We start from the raw sequence: 20,886 nt of genomic DNA, 5'->3' as shown, positions 1-20,886 counted from the left end.
AAAACCAACCACCAAACAGGACCTGTCTTATTTTTCACACACAACAACCTTGTCAGTTTGAGACATTTAACAGATAAGGAATCACATATTGGGAATGCAATGCACCTGAACAGTTAAATGCTTCTAAATATTTTTGCAATGGCTGTATGGTTCATCCTGGCTTTACTATCTCTTTTCTCAAATTTCAAATCATGATTTTGTTTCCTCTCTTTCGCTGTTTTTCGCTCTTTCATTTTTCACTCTTTTCTTTCTTTTTCACTCAAATTTTCTTTCTTTTTTTCTTTCTCTTTTGTTTTTCTTCTTTGTCGGTTTTTTTTCCACTCAAATTGTCTATGGTTATGATCGAATTCGATGAGGATTGCCTACGTATCATGACACTGCATGAATCAGATCATCACGTAATTCAGGAAAATCAGGAATGGAGTAAATAAACTAACTCTTTTTTTTATTTTTTATAACACTCAGACAATGAAAACGTTTAGCAAAAGAATATTTTTTTTTTTTGCGTTTCATTTTTTCTTTTCTTTTTTTTATTGAGAATTTTGCGAAAGAAAGCCTTTTAAAGAGGAAAGAAAATATTTTTGGATAGGCTTTGATTTTTTTTTGAAATTTTCAAAAGAAAGACTTCTAAAGAAGAGAGAAAAATATATATTTTTTTGGATTTTTGATTTTTTGAATTTTTTTTTGAACTTTTGGGAAAAAGACTTTTAAAAGGTAGAAAATATTTTTTGGATTTTGATTTGATTTATTTTCTTTTTTCGAATAAAAGACTTCTCCAAAGAAAATATTTTTGGGTTAAAATTTTTTCTTATTTGTTATTTGTTTGGGGTTTCCTAAGAAAAAACTCATAAAGAAGGAATTAAAGGAAAATATTTTTGTATTTTTAAAATTTTGGGCCGAAACCGATGAGGTTTGCCTACGTATCTCACATCTGGTGAGAATCAGACCCACGTAGTTGTAGAGGGATCGAGAAGAGGTAGAGGGAGGCCTAAGAAATATTGGTAAGAGGTGATCAGGCAGGATATGGCGAGGCTTCAGATTTCTGAGAACATGACACTTGATAGGAAGTTATGGAGGTCGACTATTAGGGTTGTAGGTTAGGAGGTAGTTGAGTCTTGGCTTACTTAATACCTTTGTGAGACTAGCCTGATAAGGTTTTTGTCTAAGATAACTAGTGGCAATATTGTGTTTTACTATTTTTCAGTGCAGGACCTATTTACTAGCTATCGCTTTTGCTTTACATCTTTCTTATGGATTTCATGTTGTTCCTATTTTCCTATGATTTATGTGGTGATACTAATATTGTCTTATTTTGTCTTTTTGTTCTCTTGAGCCGAGAGTCTTTCGGAAACAGTCTTTCTACCCCTTTGGGGTAGGGGTAAGGTCTGCGTACACACTACCCTCCCCAGACCCCACTAGTGGGATTTTACTAGGTGGTTGTTGTTGTTGTACCTCAATCTTGGTTTTTCTTGATTTTTCTTCCCTATTCTAGAATCTGGTTAACATGCAAGCCGAAGCAAATAAATGTACAAGTAGCACGTAAAATGCATCAGGATAGTTTTTTTATTGTGAGTGCACCTAGCCTAGACGGACTCAACCCCTGTGTTGAGTCCCCAAAGTCAAATACACGTGATGCAAACAAACGTTCCTACTAGGGATTCGACATGAGGTTATGTTATTTTAGGTTTAAAACCCGGGTGTATTGTTCTAGACCTGACTTACCCGAGCGGACAACTCGAGCCAGGGGGCAACATACCGATAACCAAAAGATCATACAGCTTTGTAATTGATCCGATCCTCGTTCTAAATTAGGGTATGCCACTAACAAAAAAGAAGTCACACCAGCGTGTATTTCCCAGAAGATTTAGAAGACTCAGAGAGAATAAAGGTTTCGTAATAGTTTTATATACAGTTCACAGAATATCAAAGCGGTAAAAAGTGGCAATTAGCACATTAAGCTCAAACACGTAAAAATATCATAATAAACAAAAGCCAACTATAACAGTTATTCTAAACTCGAATTCTTAACCTTAAACCAGAGATTCTGGGTTTGATCCCAGCAGAGTCGTCAGTGCTGTCACACCTCCTTTTTCTGAGGGGATATGGAGCTTTTTCAATTAAAGTGACATTATTCGAAATGAGCTTATTTATTTGAATTTATAGTCACAGTCGCCATGTCGCACACTCGTTTGTTTGTGTTCAAATTGCGAATCGCGTCACGTGAAACGCACCCATAATTTACAATATGTTTATTTTTATTATTATTATTTGAAGTTATGATCGGGTCACGTGAAACGCACTCGAATTGGAAATTATGCGTCGTGACTATGCCATGGGAACCGTACCCATAGTCGCGATGATTTATTTATTAATCACGCCTAAAGCAAGATAGGATGTTCATATGTTGTTCATCTCCTACGTTTAAGATTATTGAGATCATGATTTTTTTAAAAGTATTGTTGTGGAAAGGCATATGAGTTCAACACATCATTAATTAGTAAGTTAACAAATTTCTACTCTTATTAAATTGGACCAAACGAAAATAAACAACCTACTGCCATTAAATCTTTCACAAATGAGTAATGAAAATTTCTAATCAAAATTGGAAGACTCAAGCCATTATACATTCGAAACTAAAAATAAAACAGAAAGTAGAGATATTCTCGCACATAAACCAAATCAATGAAATAAAATAACTGACATAAAGAAAGATGAAATGGAAACCGTCATAACCTCTACGATTAACCAAATGAAAGTAGTACACCAATATGCATGAGACAAACATCAGCCAAGATTAATAGATAGCAAAGAAGAACATTCAGAAAAGAAAAATACAACGAAACGTTATATGAATTAATATCCAAAAAGAAAAAGAAAAGACTAAGAAACAAACCTTTTATTGAACAAATCTCTTCAATAACATTAGAAATTCCAACAAAGCTTCACAATTTCAGAAATAGCAGGTCGAACTGACTCGACAACAACAAAACTTTCTCGACCAGCAGTGTCCCAGATCTGAGCTTTAACAAACTTATGTTGAATAACAAATGTCCTTGGCTACAGCTGAATCACCTATTAATACCACCTTAAAAACATAGTCTATTTTTTGACTTGCATCATCATAGCCACCCCCCACTTGCCATTTTTCTTTTAATACAATTTTCTTTAGGCCTGAAAAATTCGGTTTTAATCAGCAGAAAATGGAAGAAGGTGATGAGAGAGAGAAAGAGGGAACAAATGTTGGTTGTGTCTTAACTAGGATCTTGTTGTCACTTATAGTAGTGGTGTGTATATTTTCAGGGAGTATATGAGTGAGGTGAGGAAGCAGATTAGGAGGATGCCTATGGTTTTTTGGAAAGGGAGGGTGGCGGCGGCTGCTAGGTTTCGTCAATGGGGTGGTCCGATCTTTGGAGATGAGGGTTCCGATTTTTTTGTTCTAAAAGGGGAAGAGGAATTGTTGTTAGGGTTTCTGTCAATGTATATGGGAGGGTCGTTCATAAATTTTTGAGAGAGAGACAACATGGGAGGGGTAGCGGCTCTAGGGTTTTTTTCTAAGGAGAAGGGTCCGAATTCATTTATTGTTAAGGGGAAGGGGAGTTTTAATGAGATGGGAAGGGAAAACGACGTAGTATTGGGGTGATCCTACGTCGTTTCATAGTCTAAGATTTTAAGGGTTTGAACCGGGTGTGGGGCGAAAATGTGGCAAAAATTGGGCTTGAAACAATGGCCCAATCCGATTTAGCTTAGCAACCTTTTTCCTTCTTTTCCTTCTTTATTAGCCTTTTGTAAAATTAGCCACTTTAGACTCAAATTTTAATTTAAATCCCATTTTTGTGTGGCTAGCCTATTTATCTATTTTACTTAATGATGGATCGGACTAATGCAACTAATTAATTAATTAACTAAACTAAGAATGTACTTTGTGATTTTATGAATTTAACTAATGCATTTAACAATGTAATTAAATTCTAAAACACAATTTAAAAGCTAGAATGCTATGAAATTAAGATTTGAATATTTATTTATGATTTTTCTTGATTTACAATATTCCTAACATGCATAACAATGCGAATAAATACAAAACAAATAAATAAAACTTCTAAAATTCATAAAAACGATTAAAATTATTTTTAGATTATTTTTTAGGAGTAATTTCCTATGTAGAGCAAAACTTAGGTGCTCACAACACCGCCGGCTAGGACGGGGAGCGTGATTTATCCAAATATTCGTTCAACTGCATTGTTAAAACCTGTTAGCGTGATGCAACGTGGCATTATGTTATCCTCAAGTTTCATCTGTGCAAGTACTCGAGGGTGGATAATGCACGCACCACTCCTATCGTCCACCATAATACGTCTTATATCTGTATCTAATAATCGTAAAGTGATAACGAGGGCGCCATAGTAAGGGAAAACCAAACTGTGAGTATCCGACTTATTGAAGTTGATACTTTCTTCGAGTTTGTCATACCGTTCATGAGTGATCAACCGCTTGAGTTTGTGGGTTGTGGTGAATTTTACGTTGTCGATCGATATGTCGTCGCCGCCTCCGCTGATCATTTGAATGGTGTGAGTTGGTGAAGGCGATTTAGGCGGTACCTGGTGTTGTTTACTTCCTCGAGCGAAGTTAGTCCTGCCTCGGTCGATTAGCAATTCTTTCAAGTGCCCTTGGTGAAGCATGTTTACGACTTCCTGCCTTAGAGCGATGCAATCCTCAGTTTTGTGACCTCACTCCTGGTGGAACTCGTAGAGGGCATTTGACTTTCTGGTGCTTGGGTCTGACCTTATCTTTTACGGCCACTTCACCTTCGGTCCGAGCTTCTCCAATGCGTAGACTATTTCTGAAGGCGACACAAAAAAATTGTGAGTGGATAATAAAAGAGGCATACCTCTCTCATTCTATTGAGTCATGTCCTTGGCCTAGATGGGCCTTCTTCGTGGCGAGAGGGGGGCATGATGGTGCTTTTGATATACAAATAATGCCTTTCTCGATTGGGTCGTGGAGATGCTAGATCCCTCCTGGCATTGTTCCTTCGATCCTTCCTGGTCTCGGCCTGTACCGAGGTCAACCGATGGGTTGGCCCATTCAAACCGTCTTCGTCAGCACGGACATTGGCACAATAGGCGTTGTGTATTTCATCCTAAGTGGTTGGAGATACTTCATAAGCCAACTTAACAATTTTATGATCGCCCTCGAACCGTTACTGTTCAGCCTGTTTTGGAAAGCCGCTACAGCCATGCCCTCTAATACATTTGGCAAGGTCATCTGTACTTAGTTGAAACGAGTGATGAAGTCCCTTAATCCTTCTCCGAGCGATTGCTTTATGGAAAATATATCATTCATTCTAGCCTCCGCCTTTTTGGCCCTAGCATGGGCCGTTACAAACTTGTCGGCCATCTCTTCGAATGTTTCGATGGAGCGTGCGGGTAGTTGTGAGTACCAAGTCAATGCTATTCCGGGGAGGGTCTCACCGAACCTTTTCAACAAGATGGAGGATACTTGTTCTTTGGCGAGATCATTGCCTTTTACCGCCGTAACATAGTGAGTCACATGGTCCTCAGGGTCGGTCGGGACGTCGTATATCTTCAGATAAGGCGGTATCTTGAAAGTCGTTGGTATGGCATGCGGGGCAACTTCATCACTGTAGGGCTATTCAACGAACCGACCAACATCTCTTTTCAGCAAGAGTTTTGGGGCACCTAGTATTTTCTCGACTCTTTCTTGGTGCTCTCTCATTTGGTCCCGAAGCTTTTTATTTTCATTTTCCATTTTTTCCATCTTCCTCAGTATGGTTGTGAGGGTGTCTTCACCTGCATTATTAATATTGTGAGTGATACTTGTTATTGAAGGGAGGGAGTCGTGCTGCTCGGTTGTTACTGGTATAATGCAAGTCCTTGTATTTTCTCTAACTGCCTCCTTGGCGGGCTTGTCAAGGATGTTGATCAGCGTGTGTGTCAGCCAAGCCTCAAGCAGTTTCTTCACTGCTGGAGGTGCCTCTTCCGTTGTGAACATGGAAGCTCCTATACCGTGGGATGTCGTGATGCTGCCATGAGGAATGGGCGACCCACTTTGCCTGGGAGAGGCGTTAGGCGTTATATCTTCGCCTTCCATTTCAGAAAACCTCGTTGATGGTGTTCAAGAGGTTTGCAGTGAGATCAACCACTGTCTTCATTATTTCTTCTCCCTTACCTGCCATGTCAGTTGTGTGTACAAGAAAATAGGGTTTTTTGTGAACTGTGCCAGTTATAGATCTTGAAGAAACTAAAAATTTAACTAGGAAATCTCCACATACGACGCCAAATTGTTTGACCAAAAAATGTAAATTCTTGGTTAAACTAATTAATTTTGTGTAATGGGGGGTTAAACCCGATTAATGATAATGACCTCGGATCTATAATTGGTGGATACAAATAACAAAGGATTGTGTTGAGAGGAGATTAAATACGATGTGCATATCAATAAATAGCAATAAATTGCATTAAAGTAAATAAGGAGAAGAATTCACCCAATATTGAATGAGGTGGATAATTTCTCCTTCTAACAATGATGAATGATAGACAAATACTAGAATATTGGGACCCCTCTCAGATCTAGTGGAAAAGTGTAGAATAATAGACAATCGAATCTCTTTAGAAAGGTTTTTTTGTATTTTATCTAGAGAGAGTCTGCTTTTCAAAGAGTGTACTTATCAGAGAATATTACTTGCCTTTCACCTTATCTCTCTATCTATTTATATTGGACATATCCCTAATCAATCATAAAAGTACAAGTATAGAGAATATTCACCGAAATATTCTTCCTAAAGATCCTATTACAAAACTAGCCGTTACTGTTGCTCTTGACACTTCACCTTGGCCGTCGTTGATTGCCCGACTATGAAAATTGTTTACTAGTCGACCTTGGCCAAATTACCTTTCATAACACCTCTTCATGTTAAATCTCCTCGAGGCAAATTTTGACCCATACAGTATCCTCTCCTCGAGGCAAATTTTGACCCATACAATATCCATAAAACGATATAATACAACACAATACAATTCATTATAAAACAATGGGTAACAATGATCCAAACAAGCCATAAGTTTAGCACATACAAACAATAAGTAAGGGTATTTAGGTCTTTTCGGTTGTTACCATTTTGGGTTACAGATATTATAAACACTCCAAGAAAATAAAAAAGAAATTATAAAACCCTAACTCCGCATAAGTTTTATATCATATGACAGAATCAACCCATTTAGGTTCGCTGAAATTGAGTTGAATTGGCACCGCATCTATTTTTCAAAACCCATCTAAAACCCGCCCCCTTTACGAAACGAACAAGAAAACCTCCCGCTCTTTCATATTTCTCTGCACAAATCTAAGTGATACTCAATTTCGAATTTTACGCTTTACTATCGAAGAAAAATCGATTTTACAAAGTATACAATGAGGGAAGAGGAAATAGAGAGGCTAAGAGGTGTAGTGAGGGATTGTGTGAGCAAGCATTTGTATTCATCAGCCATCTTCTTTGCTGACAAAGTGGCCGCAATTACTTCAGACCCAGCTGATATATATATGCAAGCACAAGCGTTGTATCTAGGTCGACACTATCGCCGTGCTTTCCACCTTCTCAATGCTTCCCAAATCGTCCTCCGTGACCTCCGCTTCCGTTACCTCGCCGCTAAGTGCCTCGTAATGCCCTTCCCTTCTTACTCTATTTGCTATTTAGAGTAGGGTCTAAGTTATATACAGTGACAGTATAAATAATTATTTGCACTAACGTGTTAAAATGGGAGATTTGTAATCTTTAAAATAAGACAAGTTAGCTGCTACAACATGTAACTTGACGGTGTAAATAATTCTTTATGCTGACAATGCTAAATTAAACTCGAGTAGAGGTACATCTATTTGGCTCCATTTCGACCCATTTTATTCCAAGATCGTGTATTTTGCACTTGTATATATTGGGATAATTTGGGTTTTATGTATAATTTGGTACAATTCATGATTTAGGTGGTAATGGAGTGACAGGGTACTTACTAAGTAGTGATTTGACAAAAAGTAGGTTTAGGTTCTACTTTCTCCAGAAAACATGGATTATGGTTTTGTGTTGGTAGCAAATGGGGCTCAAAAACTACCCGAAAGAACAATATTTTGCGCTTATTTATATAGGGTAATTATTGGGGATTCAACGGTTAATTGCTTTACTGGTAATTCCTAGATGTTAATGGAGTTAAACAGGCTACTTTTTGTGCTTTAACATCAGAACTGGTGATTCAGCAAATTAGGTTTGGGCTATAATTTGTTCACATGAAGGATAATGGATTGTTGTCCTTTAGTAGTAAGTGGGGCTCAAATACTGCGTAAAGAATTGTATTTTAAGTTTCTATTGTGTGGTTCAATGGCCCTTTTACATAAAACTTAGATATCTATTTTGACTGATTGGAACTTGAGTCAGGTGTTAAATTTCTGGGTTTGCAATCACTAGTCAGATGGCTCTTAATATATTTAAGACGATTTTAATTGAAAAGATAAGCTAAAAAATGTATCAGATTATAGTGCTATTCTTCTTTGTTTGTCTGGATTAATTTAACCTATACCAATTGCCACACTCTGATAGATTGTCCAGTAATGGTTGTGGGAATGTTTGTTGTCTCTTTATACGGTCTTGGATAATTCTTCACCTTATTAGCTAGTTTTTGAGATTGTGTTAGGTCCAAGGTCCATGTTCTTATCTTGGTACTAGAGCCAAATCTATCCCTGTTATTGTGTTTCACATTGTTAGGGCCCATGTTATACTATTCATGCTCCTTGTTATCCATGCGTGCAGTAGGATGTTAGATTGTCCCTCATTGGTTGAGTGAGGTAGAATATTAGATTGTCCCACATTGGTTGAGGGAATGGGGCAATGGGCTGTTATCTCCTTCTATAGTTTTGGACAATCCTCACCTCATGAGCTAACTTTTGGGTTCTAATTAGGCCCATGACCCCTTTTCTTATCACACTCCAAGTTGCACAGTGCTAAAAGATTTAGCTTAACAATTTGGTTGATGATAGTATGCCCAGCCGGGCAAGCCCCACTCTCTACCAGTGTCCGACTTGCTTAAGGCATGCGTAAGCCATGAAATTCGTTGTAGAGAGGTCGAGTGCTTCACCTCGTTTAGCCATTGCTTCAATGCAACACCAAGGCATTAAAACATGCGTCTCATCATCCACGGACTTGGTCTTGAAGAGAAAGACTCTAAACAATTAATATTTCACCTAATCGTACATTTTCAAATATTTTATATATAATTGCTCCTTGTTGTGGTTATTCTTCTTAATATTTCACCTAATCGTACATTTTCAAATATTTTATATATAATTGCTCCTTGTTGTGGTTATTCTTCTTGAACTACATGCATAGTTTTTATTTATTTCTTCATTAGAGACCATGTTTTATTTGCATTTTGCTCTTAAAGTCCATCATACCTCTGCGCTCCTTTTTTCGCTTTTACCTTTGATAACACAGCTGGCTCCATTAGGCAAGGTGTTACCCTTGAATGTAGGTCTCCATCTTTCTTCTTTTAGTTACTGACATGCCACACACATAAGTATGAATTTGGTTAGGGTTTTAGGTTTGGTATTTGCCCATAGATTAACAATTTGTTATGAATTAATCAATCAACTAAACTTCAATCCCAATATAATTGAGGTTGTTGATATAAACTATCTATATCCGCTTTACTTTATTCAAAGTCCATATTCCATTCCAATACTCATGTGTCTCTCAAGACTAATTAGGGGTTCTCCAAATATAGAGGTTCTCTGAACTCCGAACTTATCCATATGCTAACATATACCTAACTGACCAGACTAAACGTTAGGTGCAACAAGTTTGATCCTATTATGTTCTAAAATAATCTGCTTAAAGTTCTTTTTGAAATTTTTGTAATTTTAGGAAGAGCTGAAGGAGTGGGATCAATGTCTTCTAATGCTGGGTGATGCTAAAGTGGATGAACATGGAAATATTACTGACACAAGGGAGTGCAATAGTATGTACTTAGACAGGGATGGTGAAGATCGCGAAATAAATGTAAGTTTCTCCTCTCTCTGACCTAGTGGATTTTCGGGTTGAATCTATTACGAATCCATACATTCCCACAGAATCAAAATTCGCTCTATGTAAATCTTTGACAGATTTTATCAGCAATATGCTTTTTGAGGGGCAAGGCATATGAAGCTTTGGAGAATCGCGCACAGGCTCGGCTATGGTTAGTGATAATTTGGATATAATAGGGTTTTTTTTTTTCAGGAAACTTGAATTTCGAATTGGCTTATTTTACCTTGTAGGGAAAAGACATTGATGTTCGCATACATTAATTTGGATAAATACAGATTTGGCCTGAATTTCTTGTGCTTATGTCCGGGTCAATAATGGGAGAGACTGTTCTGTGCTATGTTTTTAGTTTGGCTGGCAATCATGTCATCTGTCTAGAGAAAGAACAGAGTGATGCAAAGTGAATTTCCACATTAGATTTGAAATACAAAGTGCGTATTAGCAAAGCAAATAAGCAAAATATGAAGATGTTTAAAAGAGTACTTTTTGGATCTTCAGGGCTCGTTTGGTACGAGTGATAAAGGATAATTTATCCCGGGACTAAATTTGAGATGAGTTTATCCCATGTTTGGTTGAGATAAAATTGTGGTATAAATAACTAATCCCGGGATTGTAGTGTTTTTTTATTCCCATGGGAAGTTGGAATAACTAATCCCGGGATAAATAATCATGAGATAATTAATCTTGGGATAACTTATTTCCAACCAAACGATCCCTTAAGAGAAAGGTTGTGAGTCTTTAGACTCCTTAAATCTGATTCTGGTAGTTGTTGATAATCGAAAGAAGAATAACATTCTGAAAGAGTTAATAATTTCAAAAATTGGTACTGAAATAGTTAACTTTTTTATATATCCTTCACATGGCGAATCAAACTTTTGACTATATCTTATCTTACCTGTGAACCTTCTGTTTGCAGAGCTCACTCCCTTCCATTTTTTCTCTTCTTTCATTCATCGATTGCTAATAAAATGAAGATGTTATCTGTGCTCCTTGACATAATTGTATCCTCTATCTTCTTTCTTGTATTCAGCATCTCCGATCACCATCAATCCCATCGTTTCACCTCTCAATTCCTTGCTATAATGTGCATTGTATTTGGTTAGCAAATGAATCTTGAAGATCCTATTTGATTAGGAAAGGAGAGAGATGCATTATCATTATCATTATTACTACTATTATTATATTATTATATTATTATATTATTATCATTATTATTATTATTATTATTATTTTTTTATTATTATTATTATTTTTATTATTATTATCATTATTGTTATTGTTGTTGTTGTTGTACCAAAAATTCCTAACCTACACATCACGCATTGCACTCCTATCACTCGGCCAAAGCCCCGGGGGCTGGAAAGAGATGCTTTATATCTCAAGTTAACAGAATTGCAAGAGAAACATCATTGGATTTGTAGTTAAGCAATCATAGTTCCATCTTATGTGTTGGGCTGCCTTTCCTTATTTCTTTTTCTTGTTAGTTCTAATATTGTTGTCGAGCGGTTAAAGTTCATTTATATCGTGGAAGGAGCTAATATGGTATAACTTGATGACACTTCCAGGTATAAAGCTGCTATCAAGGCTGATCCTTTGTGTTATGAGGTATGTAAGTTCTGCTGTCACATTCTTTCTACTGTAATTTGCCATGAAAGTCTTTGTATAGTTATTGGTTAGATGTTTCTTGGTTTCTTGTCTAGTTTTTTCTCCTCTTTCTGGGGAAGTGTGGGGAATAAATCTTGGCAGTTATTGCATTAGAATTCAAATTTATACCGCAAAACCCTACAAGTTACTTGGTTATCTTATATCCATGTGTTTTCTGATCCAGAAGCTTTCTAGGAGGCTTTTATGTTTTCAATTCCATGACAGTTTTCTGAAATTCATCTATGCTCATTTCTCCTTTTTCAGGCATTGGAATGTCTGATAGAGAATCACATGCTCGCTTGTGATGAAGGTGAGAACCCTTTGCTGGTCAAAATGGAACTCCTTGGAACTATGAAATTGTACGAGTTAGTTAACAGTAGCATAATGTTGTAAACAATGTAAGTACTCTTGTTTACAGAGTTGGTGGATCTAAGGTACTCCAAAAATCGTTGGTCTGTGCTTCTACAAGTAATGAAAATTCTCTTTCCTTGAACCAAACATTATAGTACTGTATAGTGCCGTTAAAGGCTCATATAATACATGCTTAAGCTCTGATTGTACATGCCTACAGTTGGCTACTCTGAGTTACTTAGGCAGCTTCTATGCAGGCTTCAAGGCGCTAAGGCATGCTTCTCATTGACTATAAGCTCGATTTTGCAGATGGCTGTGTTAAGCAATATATTATATAACTGGCGAAGCGGTATTAATTGCTAAAGAAACTTTATGAATGAATATCTAGTATAAAAGTAGCCACTAAACCTAACTTAGAAAATCAAAACCACACCTTTCCATCTCAATTAGAAATTTAAAATAGTTTTGGAACAATTGATATGATTATTACTTTATATATTCACTTAACTGTAGCTTTTTAAATTCCATAAACCGTATAAGTATTATTCGTGTTTTTCACACAAACATATTCTCATTGTTTGCAGCTATATTTACTAAAGCATGCACTTTAATTGTGTTTTTCATTGAAAACCTTGATGTTTTTTTGACATTTTATGCTTTACGCCTTTGAATATGCTTTATTGTTGGCATTATTATTGAAATTAAATTTTAAAGATATTATTATTATTATTGGGTAATCTTTAGTGAAGACTGTACTATTATGAAAACTGACATATTCATTAGCTGGTTAATTTCAGAGAAAACCCTGCTCTCATGTTTGCAATTTGGTCCCGAAGATGGGTGGCTCTCTTCATTCTATTCTTGTTTGATAAAGAAGGTAATCATTTCTTATGAGACTACTTTGCGTTCCAGATGACCATCTTGTGGGATCATAAACACTTGGGGTACATTGCATGTTTTACTCTCATCTATTGAAAATACAGAATATCGAATTTGTATTTTGAGTTGATAAATTGACAGAAATATCTGTACATGAACTTTTACAGTAATAATTTATGAGTTGTATAGACTATTTTCATATTTATGTTTTTGTGTACACATTTATTTTTTAGTGGATAATTACTTTCTTTTGCTGTGCTTCCCAGTATGATAAAGAAAATGTGGTGGAAGCCAAATTTAGAGAGCTGGAACAGGGTGGACCTAATACAAAGACGTCCGAAAAATCTGTTTTATGTACGCTTAAAGCCAACACTGATCTTTTGGCCTGCAAAGCCGAGTACTATCATCAATGTGGTGAATATCAGAAATGCTTTGAACTAACTTCTGAGTAAGTTGGTAACCATAAAGTGGATCATGTCTTTTTTTCTTCTTTTTATTTGATTGTTATGCTACTTTGCGCACATGTATGTTGTTACGTAGTTTAGATCACTGCTTGAAATTTGGTGAGCTTTTCCTTTTTCTCTTATCCTTTGGTACATGATGTAATACAGATTGCTTGAAAAGGATCCATTCCATCTCAAGTGTACCCTGGTGCATTTGGCAGCAGCAATGGAGCTAGGACATTCCAATGAGCTGTATCTTATGGCTTGCAATTTAGTGAAGGATTATCCTCAAAAGTGAGTGCTTAAATTTTGGGATTGCAGTTTTGAAAAGTATATTGCTGGTTTTCATTCACAAAATGCATAACTATTGTGTGACGATTTCTTTGCACAACTTGTTATTAATCAAGGAAAATTGATTCTAGTCATTTTTTTAATGCTGGGAGTTGAGTTCTTTTCGAGGTCAACAGAGTTAAAAGTGATTATCCATGCAAAGATCTGTTGTTGACACTTAACCTATACATTACCTTGATAATGTATTTCTCTGATAGAAATGACCCAAACAAGGCAAGGGAGGTGGGGGTTTGAGTTGAGAGTTCTAATAAAATTTGTTATTCTGAAATGCCAAGAAGTGATACTTTCAAAATTTACAGCAAATCTGATATCACTTTTTTTTCTCATGTAAAATATTTAAAGATATGTATTCAGCAGAATGGCCGAAAAAGATAACAGAGTGGAGGAATATGAAAGGCATACCAAATAATGATAGCATGATGTTCTCTGATTTAGCAACTTGCATACTCTATTACCCACACCCAACCTTAGAATCCTTTCCAGTTCATGTGGAATCTGCAAATCCAGTTTTTTTCTCTGGAACACCCTTTATCTTTTACAAATTTGCCTGGCCAAATTACATCCATCCAGTGCTAACACCACACCAAGCTATCCACAGTATTTTATTCCACACTTTGAGAATTTTCTTTTACCTAAGCACTAATGACAATAAGTTTACTTTCCACTAGAGAATAGATTTTACGACAACTTGCAGCTAACTTTGTCAGAATAGTTGAATAAGGACAAATGCATATCGCTGATAAGATACTACCAGCATATATTGTTTCATTCTTCAGTAAAGGTGAGCTTCTGCTCCCCACAAGGATATTACCGGTGTCAGTTGAATAGATAACTATTGGATGGCAATCTCTGTGGCTAGGTGTCAGTTGAGTAGATAACTATTGGAAGTTCGGAATGTAGGGCAATGTGACCTTCACTTTCTGTTTTTGCATCATATTCAAGAAAAGACTTTGGCCAATTGCTGGATGAATTAGCATAAATATTGCCGGGGAGAGATAGCGTATCAATTCGTTTGGATTGATGAAAATGTCCTCTTTATTTTCTACGTCCACTGTATGTGGTGAAAGTTGCTATTACATCATTAACTACCATTTTACGTTATTTTCTAGAGCCTGTGGTCAATGTTGTCAAAGGCGTGCTTAAAGCGCACTTAAGCCCTAAAGCAAGGCTCAAAACATGTTGAGCGCTTCGCCTTGCTTTGCGGGCGCTTTAGTGTCGTATCAAGGCTCTAAGGCATACTTTTCCTTGCCAATGAGTGTAATCCTTAAAAGGCGACACTGAACAATTGATATTTCACTTTATCGTAATTTCTTTTCAATTTGTCCATATATTTGTTATTCATGCTTATAATTATTGGTCTTGGACTACATATACATATTTTTACTTTTTCTTCGGTTGCGCCTTTTCTCATTAAAGCCCACGTTGTATTTGCGCCTTAAGTCCCCAAAAGGCCTTAAAGCCCCAATAAGCCTTAGAGCTTTTTTGCGCTTTTCGCCTTTGATAACACTGCCTGTGGTTAATCTGATTAGCTCACTAGATCATGTTTTTATTCAGGGCTCTCTCATGGTTTGCTGTCGGTTGCTACTACTATTGTATCAAGAAATATGACCAAGCACGACGCTATTTTAGGTAATGAATATTTATGTCATTATGTGGTGAAGAAGAGGGTTTGTAATTCTACCCTTTCTTTCTATCTCATGGAACATTTTCTTTTTGCATGACAATATTTCTGGTGAACATTTTCTTCAAGTCTTGGAAGATGGGGTTAGTAATTCCGCTGCCTTGTGGAACTCTTCTGGTACATGTGTAAATAGTTCTAGTGAAACTCATTCTCTTAAAAAGCTGAGTGGCGGCACTGCAATTAAAATTGATTATTCTGTCAATTAAAAGACATGAAGTGATGCGAAGCATGGGGTCCTTGCTTCACGTGGATGGAGCATCTCGAGGAATGATGCGCTTTGAATAGTAAAGTGGAAATGGATTTGGACAAGCGTTCACTTCTTTGAATGACTTTGAAAGATGCAAAAAGGACAAAAAAAGAGAATAAAGTAATCCCATTTGCTATCTGAATACTAGGACACTTCAGATACAGTTCAATGTTCTCTTCATTGTTGTTTGCTCACTTCTCTGGTTTGCAGCAATCCTTACCATTCTATGCTTTTTCCTATTTGCTTCTCTCGTTTTTTTATAAGAGTGAAGTATTTTATTAATCATAAGCTGGCACCAAGCTTATTCAGTGTTGTGTGCATAAAAACAGCTCAAAAATTCAGTTCGTTACTGTACATTTAAGGAACTGAGGACATCGATCGAGCTATCTATATCATTTACATTTTAATTTGCACCAAAAAGCTAACGTATAGATACACTTGTATTTGGTCTTCATTATGTTCTCCACTTATCAAGGAAAAAAAAATCTTCATTTTGTTCTCCTTTTTCCCTTCAAAGATTCTCTGATTTCTTTCTCTCCATATTACCCGCCATATTGCTGCAGCTACAGTATTCCTAATTGCTCTTGAAGGGATGAAGAGATGACTCAAATCTTCATAGCCTTCCTCACACATCACACTCCTGTTACATAAAACTGCTCTTCTCTGTAAGTTATGTTGAGTTAGACATACTTCTTGTGCCACTAACCATGTAAAACATTGCACTTCATAAGGGGGCTTTGCTCTTCCATAGTTGTTTCTAGGGCTAATTTCTTCCATGATTGTTGCTTTTTGTCATGGTTCTGTAGCGAACTAACAGAGAAAACACCATTTTCCTGTTCCTCCAGATTGTCAAATCTTTCTGTTGATTTAGAACAGACCAAATTGCCAATTACCTGTACAAATCTGCTCATTTCTTCTATCTCCCAATCATTGCAGCTTCTTCTAATAAGATAAATCCATCCTTCTGTAGACCAACAACCTGCTATCGGTGCATTCTGATTTCTTGCGGAGGTGTATAGACGTGTAAACTACTCTTTTAGGGGTTCAGTCGAAGCCAGGTCCAATTTTCTTCTTTCTTATTGTTTTTCTTCTTTAAAATGACTGAATCGTGTATTCACCTTTTCTAGGTGTTTTCTCAATTTCATTTTCTATCCTCCAATTCTTGATCTATAGGCTGAATGTTAGAACAATAATAAAACAAATTTTTGCTATTAAAACTAGTTATTAGTACCGTTACTGAAACAGTTAAGTATGTAATAAAAATAGATTTTGTATTTGAAATTATATTCTTGTAGGATTGTCAAAAGTACATTTTCTGAATATACTAATGTAGCTCACAAATAAATCATCCACATTTCTATCAGTCGTTGAAGGTCTCTTTTTGTTTTCTGAATTTTGATATTTGGCAGTAAGTCAACAAGCTTAGATGGAACATTTGCTTCAGCTTGGATAGGCTATGGAAATGCTTATGCAGCTCAAGAAGAAGGAGACCAAGCAATGTCAGCTTACCGTACTGCTGCTAGATTATTTCCTGGGTAAATCCTAATTTTGCTTCAAAATTTTGTATTATCCAAGCCGTGGAGGACATAACATTCTCAAATTTTCTGATAGACTCAACTTTTGAGCTCAACACGTTATGAACTTCTATCTTGTGTTAATTGTTTCATCCATAGTAAATAATACTCTTCTTCCTCATGGATAGTTTGTACCTTTGCGACTTAGAGCTGACACCAAAAAGTAACAGTATATCTTTTTGAAACAATAAACTCTGCTTCGAACAGTATGTAATGTCTAATTCAGTATTGTAGAGTGATTTCTAGAGCTGAAAACAAACATTGACTGCCATAAGAAGACACTGAATTCCATGAAGTTGGACTAAAAATGAATTTTAGCATGTTGACACTTAACAGTCAATCTTAATGGAGCCTGTGCTATCATGACATATCAACCCTGCATAGTTATTGGAGATTAGGGAAATTATATAAATCTGACATGCATCTTGAGTGTGCTCAACTGTTGAGCTCCAGCTGTAAAATGAGGTGTCTAGATTGAAACCAACAACAACAACAACAACGACCCACTGAAATTCCACTAGTGGGGTCTAGGGAGGGTAGTGTGTACGCAAACTTTACGCCTACCCCAAGGGGTTAAAGAGGTTGTTTCCCAAAGACCCTCGGCTCAAGAAGGCGAAAAGAGACAATATATCAGTACCATCAAAAGAAACCATGAAACAAATAACAGCATCACCAGAACCAGAAATCGATGAACAACAAAACAATAACCAATAGATACAACCCGGTACTAAGAGGAACGAAAAAGTAGTGACTCAACATTAACCACTAACAGTCTAAGACTAAGTCCTAACAGACTAGCCTCACTCTGGTGCGCCGTAGAAATATGCACAACTACCTCCTACCCTATAACCTTAATGCTCGACCTCCACAACTTCCTGTCTAGGGCCATGTCCTCGGTAATCTGAAGCCATGCCATGTCCTCGGTAATCTGAAGCCATGCCATGTCCTGCCTGATCACCTCTCCCCAAGTTGATTGAAACCCAACTCTTGAAAAGAAAATGAAAAAGGGAATAAAAGAAGAGAGAAATGAATGCAGAAGAAAGACTGATTTCTTATGGAGATAATTTTGTACTTTGCCCAGTAGAGTAGCATTGCACCCGTCAATGAAGTTTAGTAGTAACAGTAAACTCTGAATATTGTAATTAATTAAAGATAAAACAAAAAATAAGGTCATTATTACATAATAATCATTAGTCATTTAACTGAATTATATAGAAATTGGGTTAATTTACATTGTTGCTAAAACTAGAAGGCATTTTTAAACAAAATAATGTGCTTGTACGTACCCCTGATTTCTAAAATTTATGTGATGATGTATTTGAACTCTAGATCCACACCCATGTTGGATACTTGCACCCGTATCCGAGCAACATAGGATATTACTTATAGGATATATGTATTTCCTTGACAGGTTGAATCCTTAAATTTTTTATCCAGGTACCATTTGCCTACTTTGTACATTGGAATGGAATATATGCGAACTCACAGCTTTAAACTGGCTGAGCAGGTGACTGTACATAGTCCGTGGCTTCCAATGATCATTTCTTTGTCATGCTTTAGTTGTGAGAACAAATATTCTGCTTCTCCCCGTCTGCACGAGGACGCGAGCTGGTTATTTACCCAGACGTCTATCTCACATTTGATTGTCTGGAGTTCCCTGAATAAAGTGCTGATAGTGTTCCGCTTTAGTTTTTTATGCAGGCCAAGTCAATATGCCCCTCAGATCCCCTTGTATATAATGAACTTGGAGTTGTTTCTTATCACATGAAGGAGTAAGGATCTTTACTCTTGTGAAACTTGCAACGTTTATGATTTAGTTGCATAACCTAACTTTTGAAACAGCTGCATAATTTTTTTGTTCTCATTTATCCTCTAGTAGTGATAAAACATGTATTTTATGTTTTAACCTGTAACAGTTCATGTTTTGGAAATTATGGATTATTTCATTCTGAAGTCTTGTTCAACCTAGTAGTCTTGAGTATCTTGACCATTATTACCAAAGCATCTGGTCTTTCTCGTGTTATCTTCTTATCCATTTTTTCCAGCATTGTATTTATTTCTCTCTTCAAACTCGTTCAGGTATAAGAAAGCAGTGCGGTGGTTTGAGAAAACATTGACTCACATTCCATCTTCCTTAAGTGAGATATGGGAATCAACTGTAATCAATCTTGCTCATTCCCTCAGAAAATTAAAGTAAGTGACTTATGCTACTATTAGTTTTATATGTACAAGTTGTAGTTTGGTGGCCATTTGTTCTCGTGGTTAGATCCAAAAATGATATAATAAGGTTACATGTTTTTCAGGTTTGCTAATCATAGTATTCTTGGATGAGATTTGTGTAGATATTTCTAAAAGTTCTTCAAGTGTTAATAATTCAACATAATTGTTTCGGTTAAATGTGCTAATGGGTTTGCCAGTCGGAGAAAGCATGCAATGGAGTTATTATATTGAAGATGCTCTGAATTGATTGAGAGAACTTTTTAGTTCCTTAGATCATTGACTATGTGTGCCTCCTTTTGGGAATTAATATTAGCGCTGTCAAGTTTTGCCCAGCAAAGCAGATTGTATCCTTTATTTAATTGGTTCAACTGAATCCAATATCTTGACACAATATTTTAATGAAAAATCATTGAAAGTTTAACGAATAGTAACATTTGAACCCATTTAAAAGTACATTGAGTTCCGTGTGAAGAACTTTCCAGGTTGAACCTATCAAGTTTAAATCATGCTTTTGCCTCTAAAAGTGTAATGAGTTCGGTGTGGTAACATTAAGCATAGCTTTCTTTCAGGAGGTACAACGAAGCAATTACATATTATGAGAGAGCCCTTGCATTGTCTACGAGAAGTTTAAGTACTTATGCAGGTCTTGCATACACTTATCACCTTCAGGTATTACATCTTTGAAAAGGAAATCTCTGGTTGCACAGATTAACAATACTTGGCTTTGATATGTTACTCTTGCTATTGTGCAGAACAATTACACTGCAGCTATTACATACTACCACAAGGTGGGTTTCCGACTAAATGTTAATATGCTCATTTTGAGAAGGATATGGTTTTATCCCTAAAGATTCATTTTAACTAAAACATGAAGGAAATTACTGACATGGAAAATATTGAATTTTCGTTTGACAAGTTATACCTGTATTTTGCACAATTCACTATTTATAGTCTATTTTTCCGTTTACCAAACAGGCTTTGTGGCTCAAACCAGATGACCAATTCTGCACAGAAATGTTGACTTCAGCTCTGGTTGATGAAAGCCGCCAAGGGATTGACCCAATGGTTGAATCTCGTTGTGGTGGTCTATTTATCTAATGTGGAACCCGAGGAAAAGAATTCTCTGGTGGTGTTATTAATTTGTAATTTTCTATAATGATTTCTCCAAAAGGTTAGGAAAAATCTTACAATATATAATTTTATCTTCTTGTATCATAGAATAGTAGGAGTCGGTAAATTTGTATCTGCAGCTAGTTCTAGCAGTTAAAACTCGTACAAGAGTGGATCAGGATTTTTTATAACATAATATGATTGCATTCTTTTTTCTTTCTTTCTTGAGTAACATATATGCAAGACGTTATCATTTGTTGGTTTGGTGCAAACACTTTGTAATGAGTAAGTTTTTTCTGTTGCCT

General features: G+C 36.3%; 1 protein-coding gene across 2 annotated transcripts; it reads left to right on the top strand.

The window, feature by feature from the left end:
- The first annotated feature begins 7,213 nt into the window (after positions 1-7,213).
- On the top strand, positions 7,214-20,801 carry LOC104246904 (anaphase-promoting complex subunit 6). 2 transcript variants are annotated; one of them, XR_011400466.1, is made up of 16 exons: positions 7,214-7,674; positions 9,923-10,057; positions 10,162-10,235; positions 11,647-11,686; positions 11,990-12,035; positions 12,874-12,953; positions 13,222-13,403; positions 13,567-13,692; positions 15,304-15,378; positions 17,087-17,212; positions 18,689-18,758; positions 18,941-19,023; positions 19,331-19,444; positions 20,030-20,140; positions 20,224-20,259; positions 20,447-20,536. XR_011400466.1 is itself a non-coding variant. In XM_009802813.2 (16 exons), exons 1-16 carry the CDS (start codon positions 7,429-7,431, stop codon positions 20,567-20,569), a joined length of 1,656 nt encoding a protein of 551 aa, XP_009801115.1. In that variant the 5' UTR covers positions 7,214-7,428; the 3' UTR covers positions 20,570-20,801. The 2 variants fall into 2 exon arrangements, 1 of the variants encoding a protein (XP_009801115.1); XM_009802813.2 differs by having other exon boundaries at positions 20,041-20,140; positions 20,447-20,801.
- Positions 20,802-20,886: the final 85 nt, after the last annotated feature.

This window comes from Nicotiana sylvestris, chromosome 6 (genome assembly GCF_000393655.2).
Source record: "Nicotiana sylvestris chromosome 6, ASM39365v2, whole genome shotgun sequence".
Taxonomy (NCBI): Eukaryota; Viridiplantae; Streptophyta; class Magnoliopsida; order Solanales; family Solanaceae; genus Nicotiana; species Nicotiana sylvestris.
This window is presented reverse-complemented; position numbering and strand designations above follow the sequence as displayed.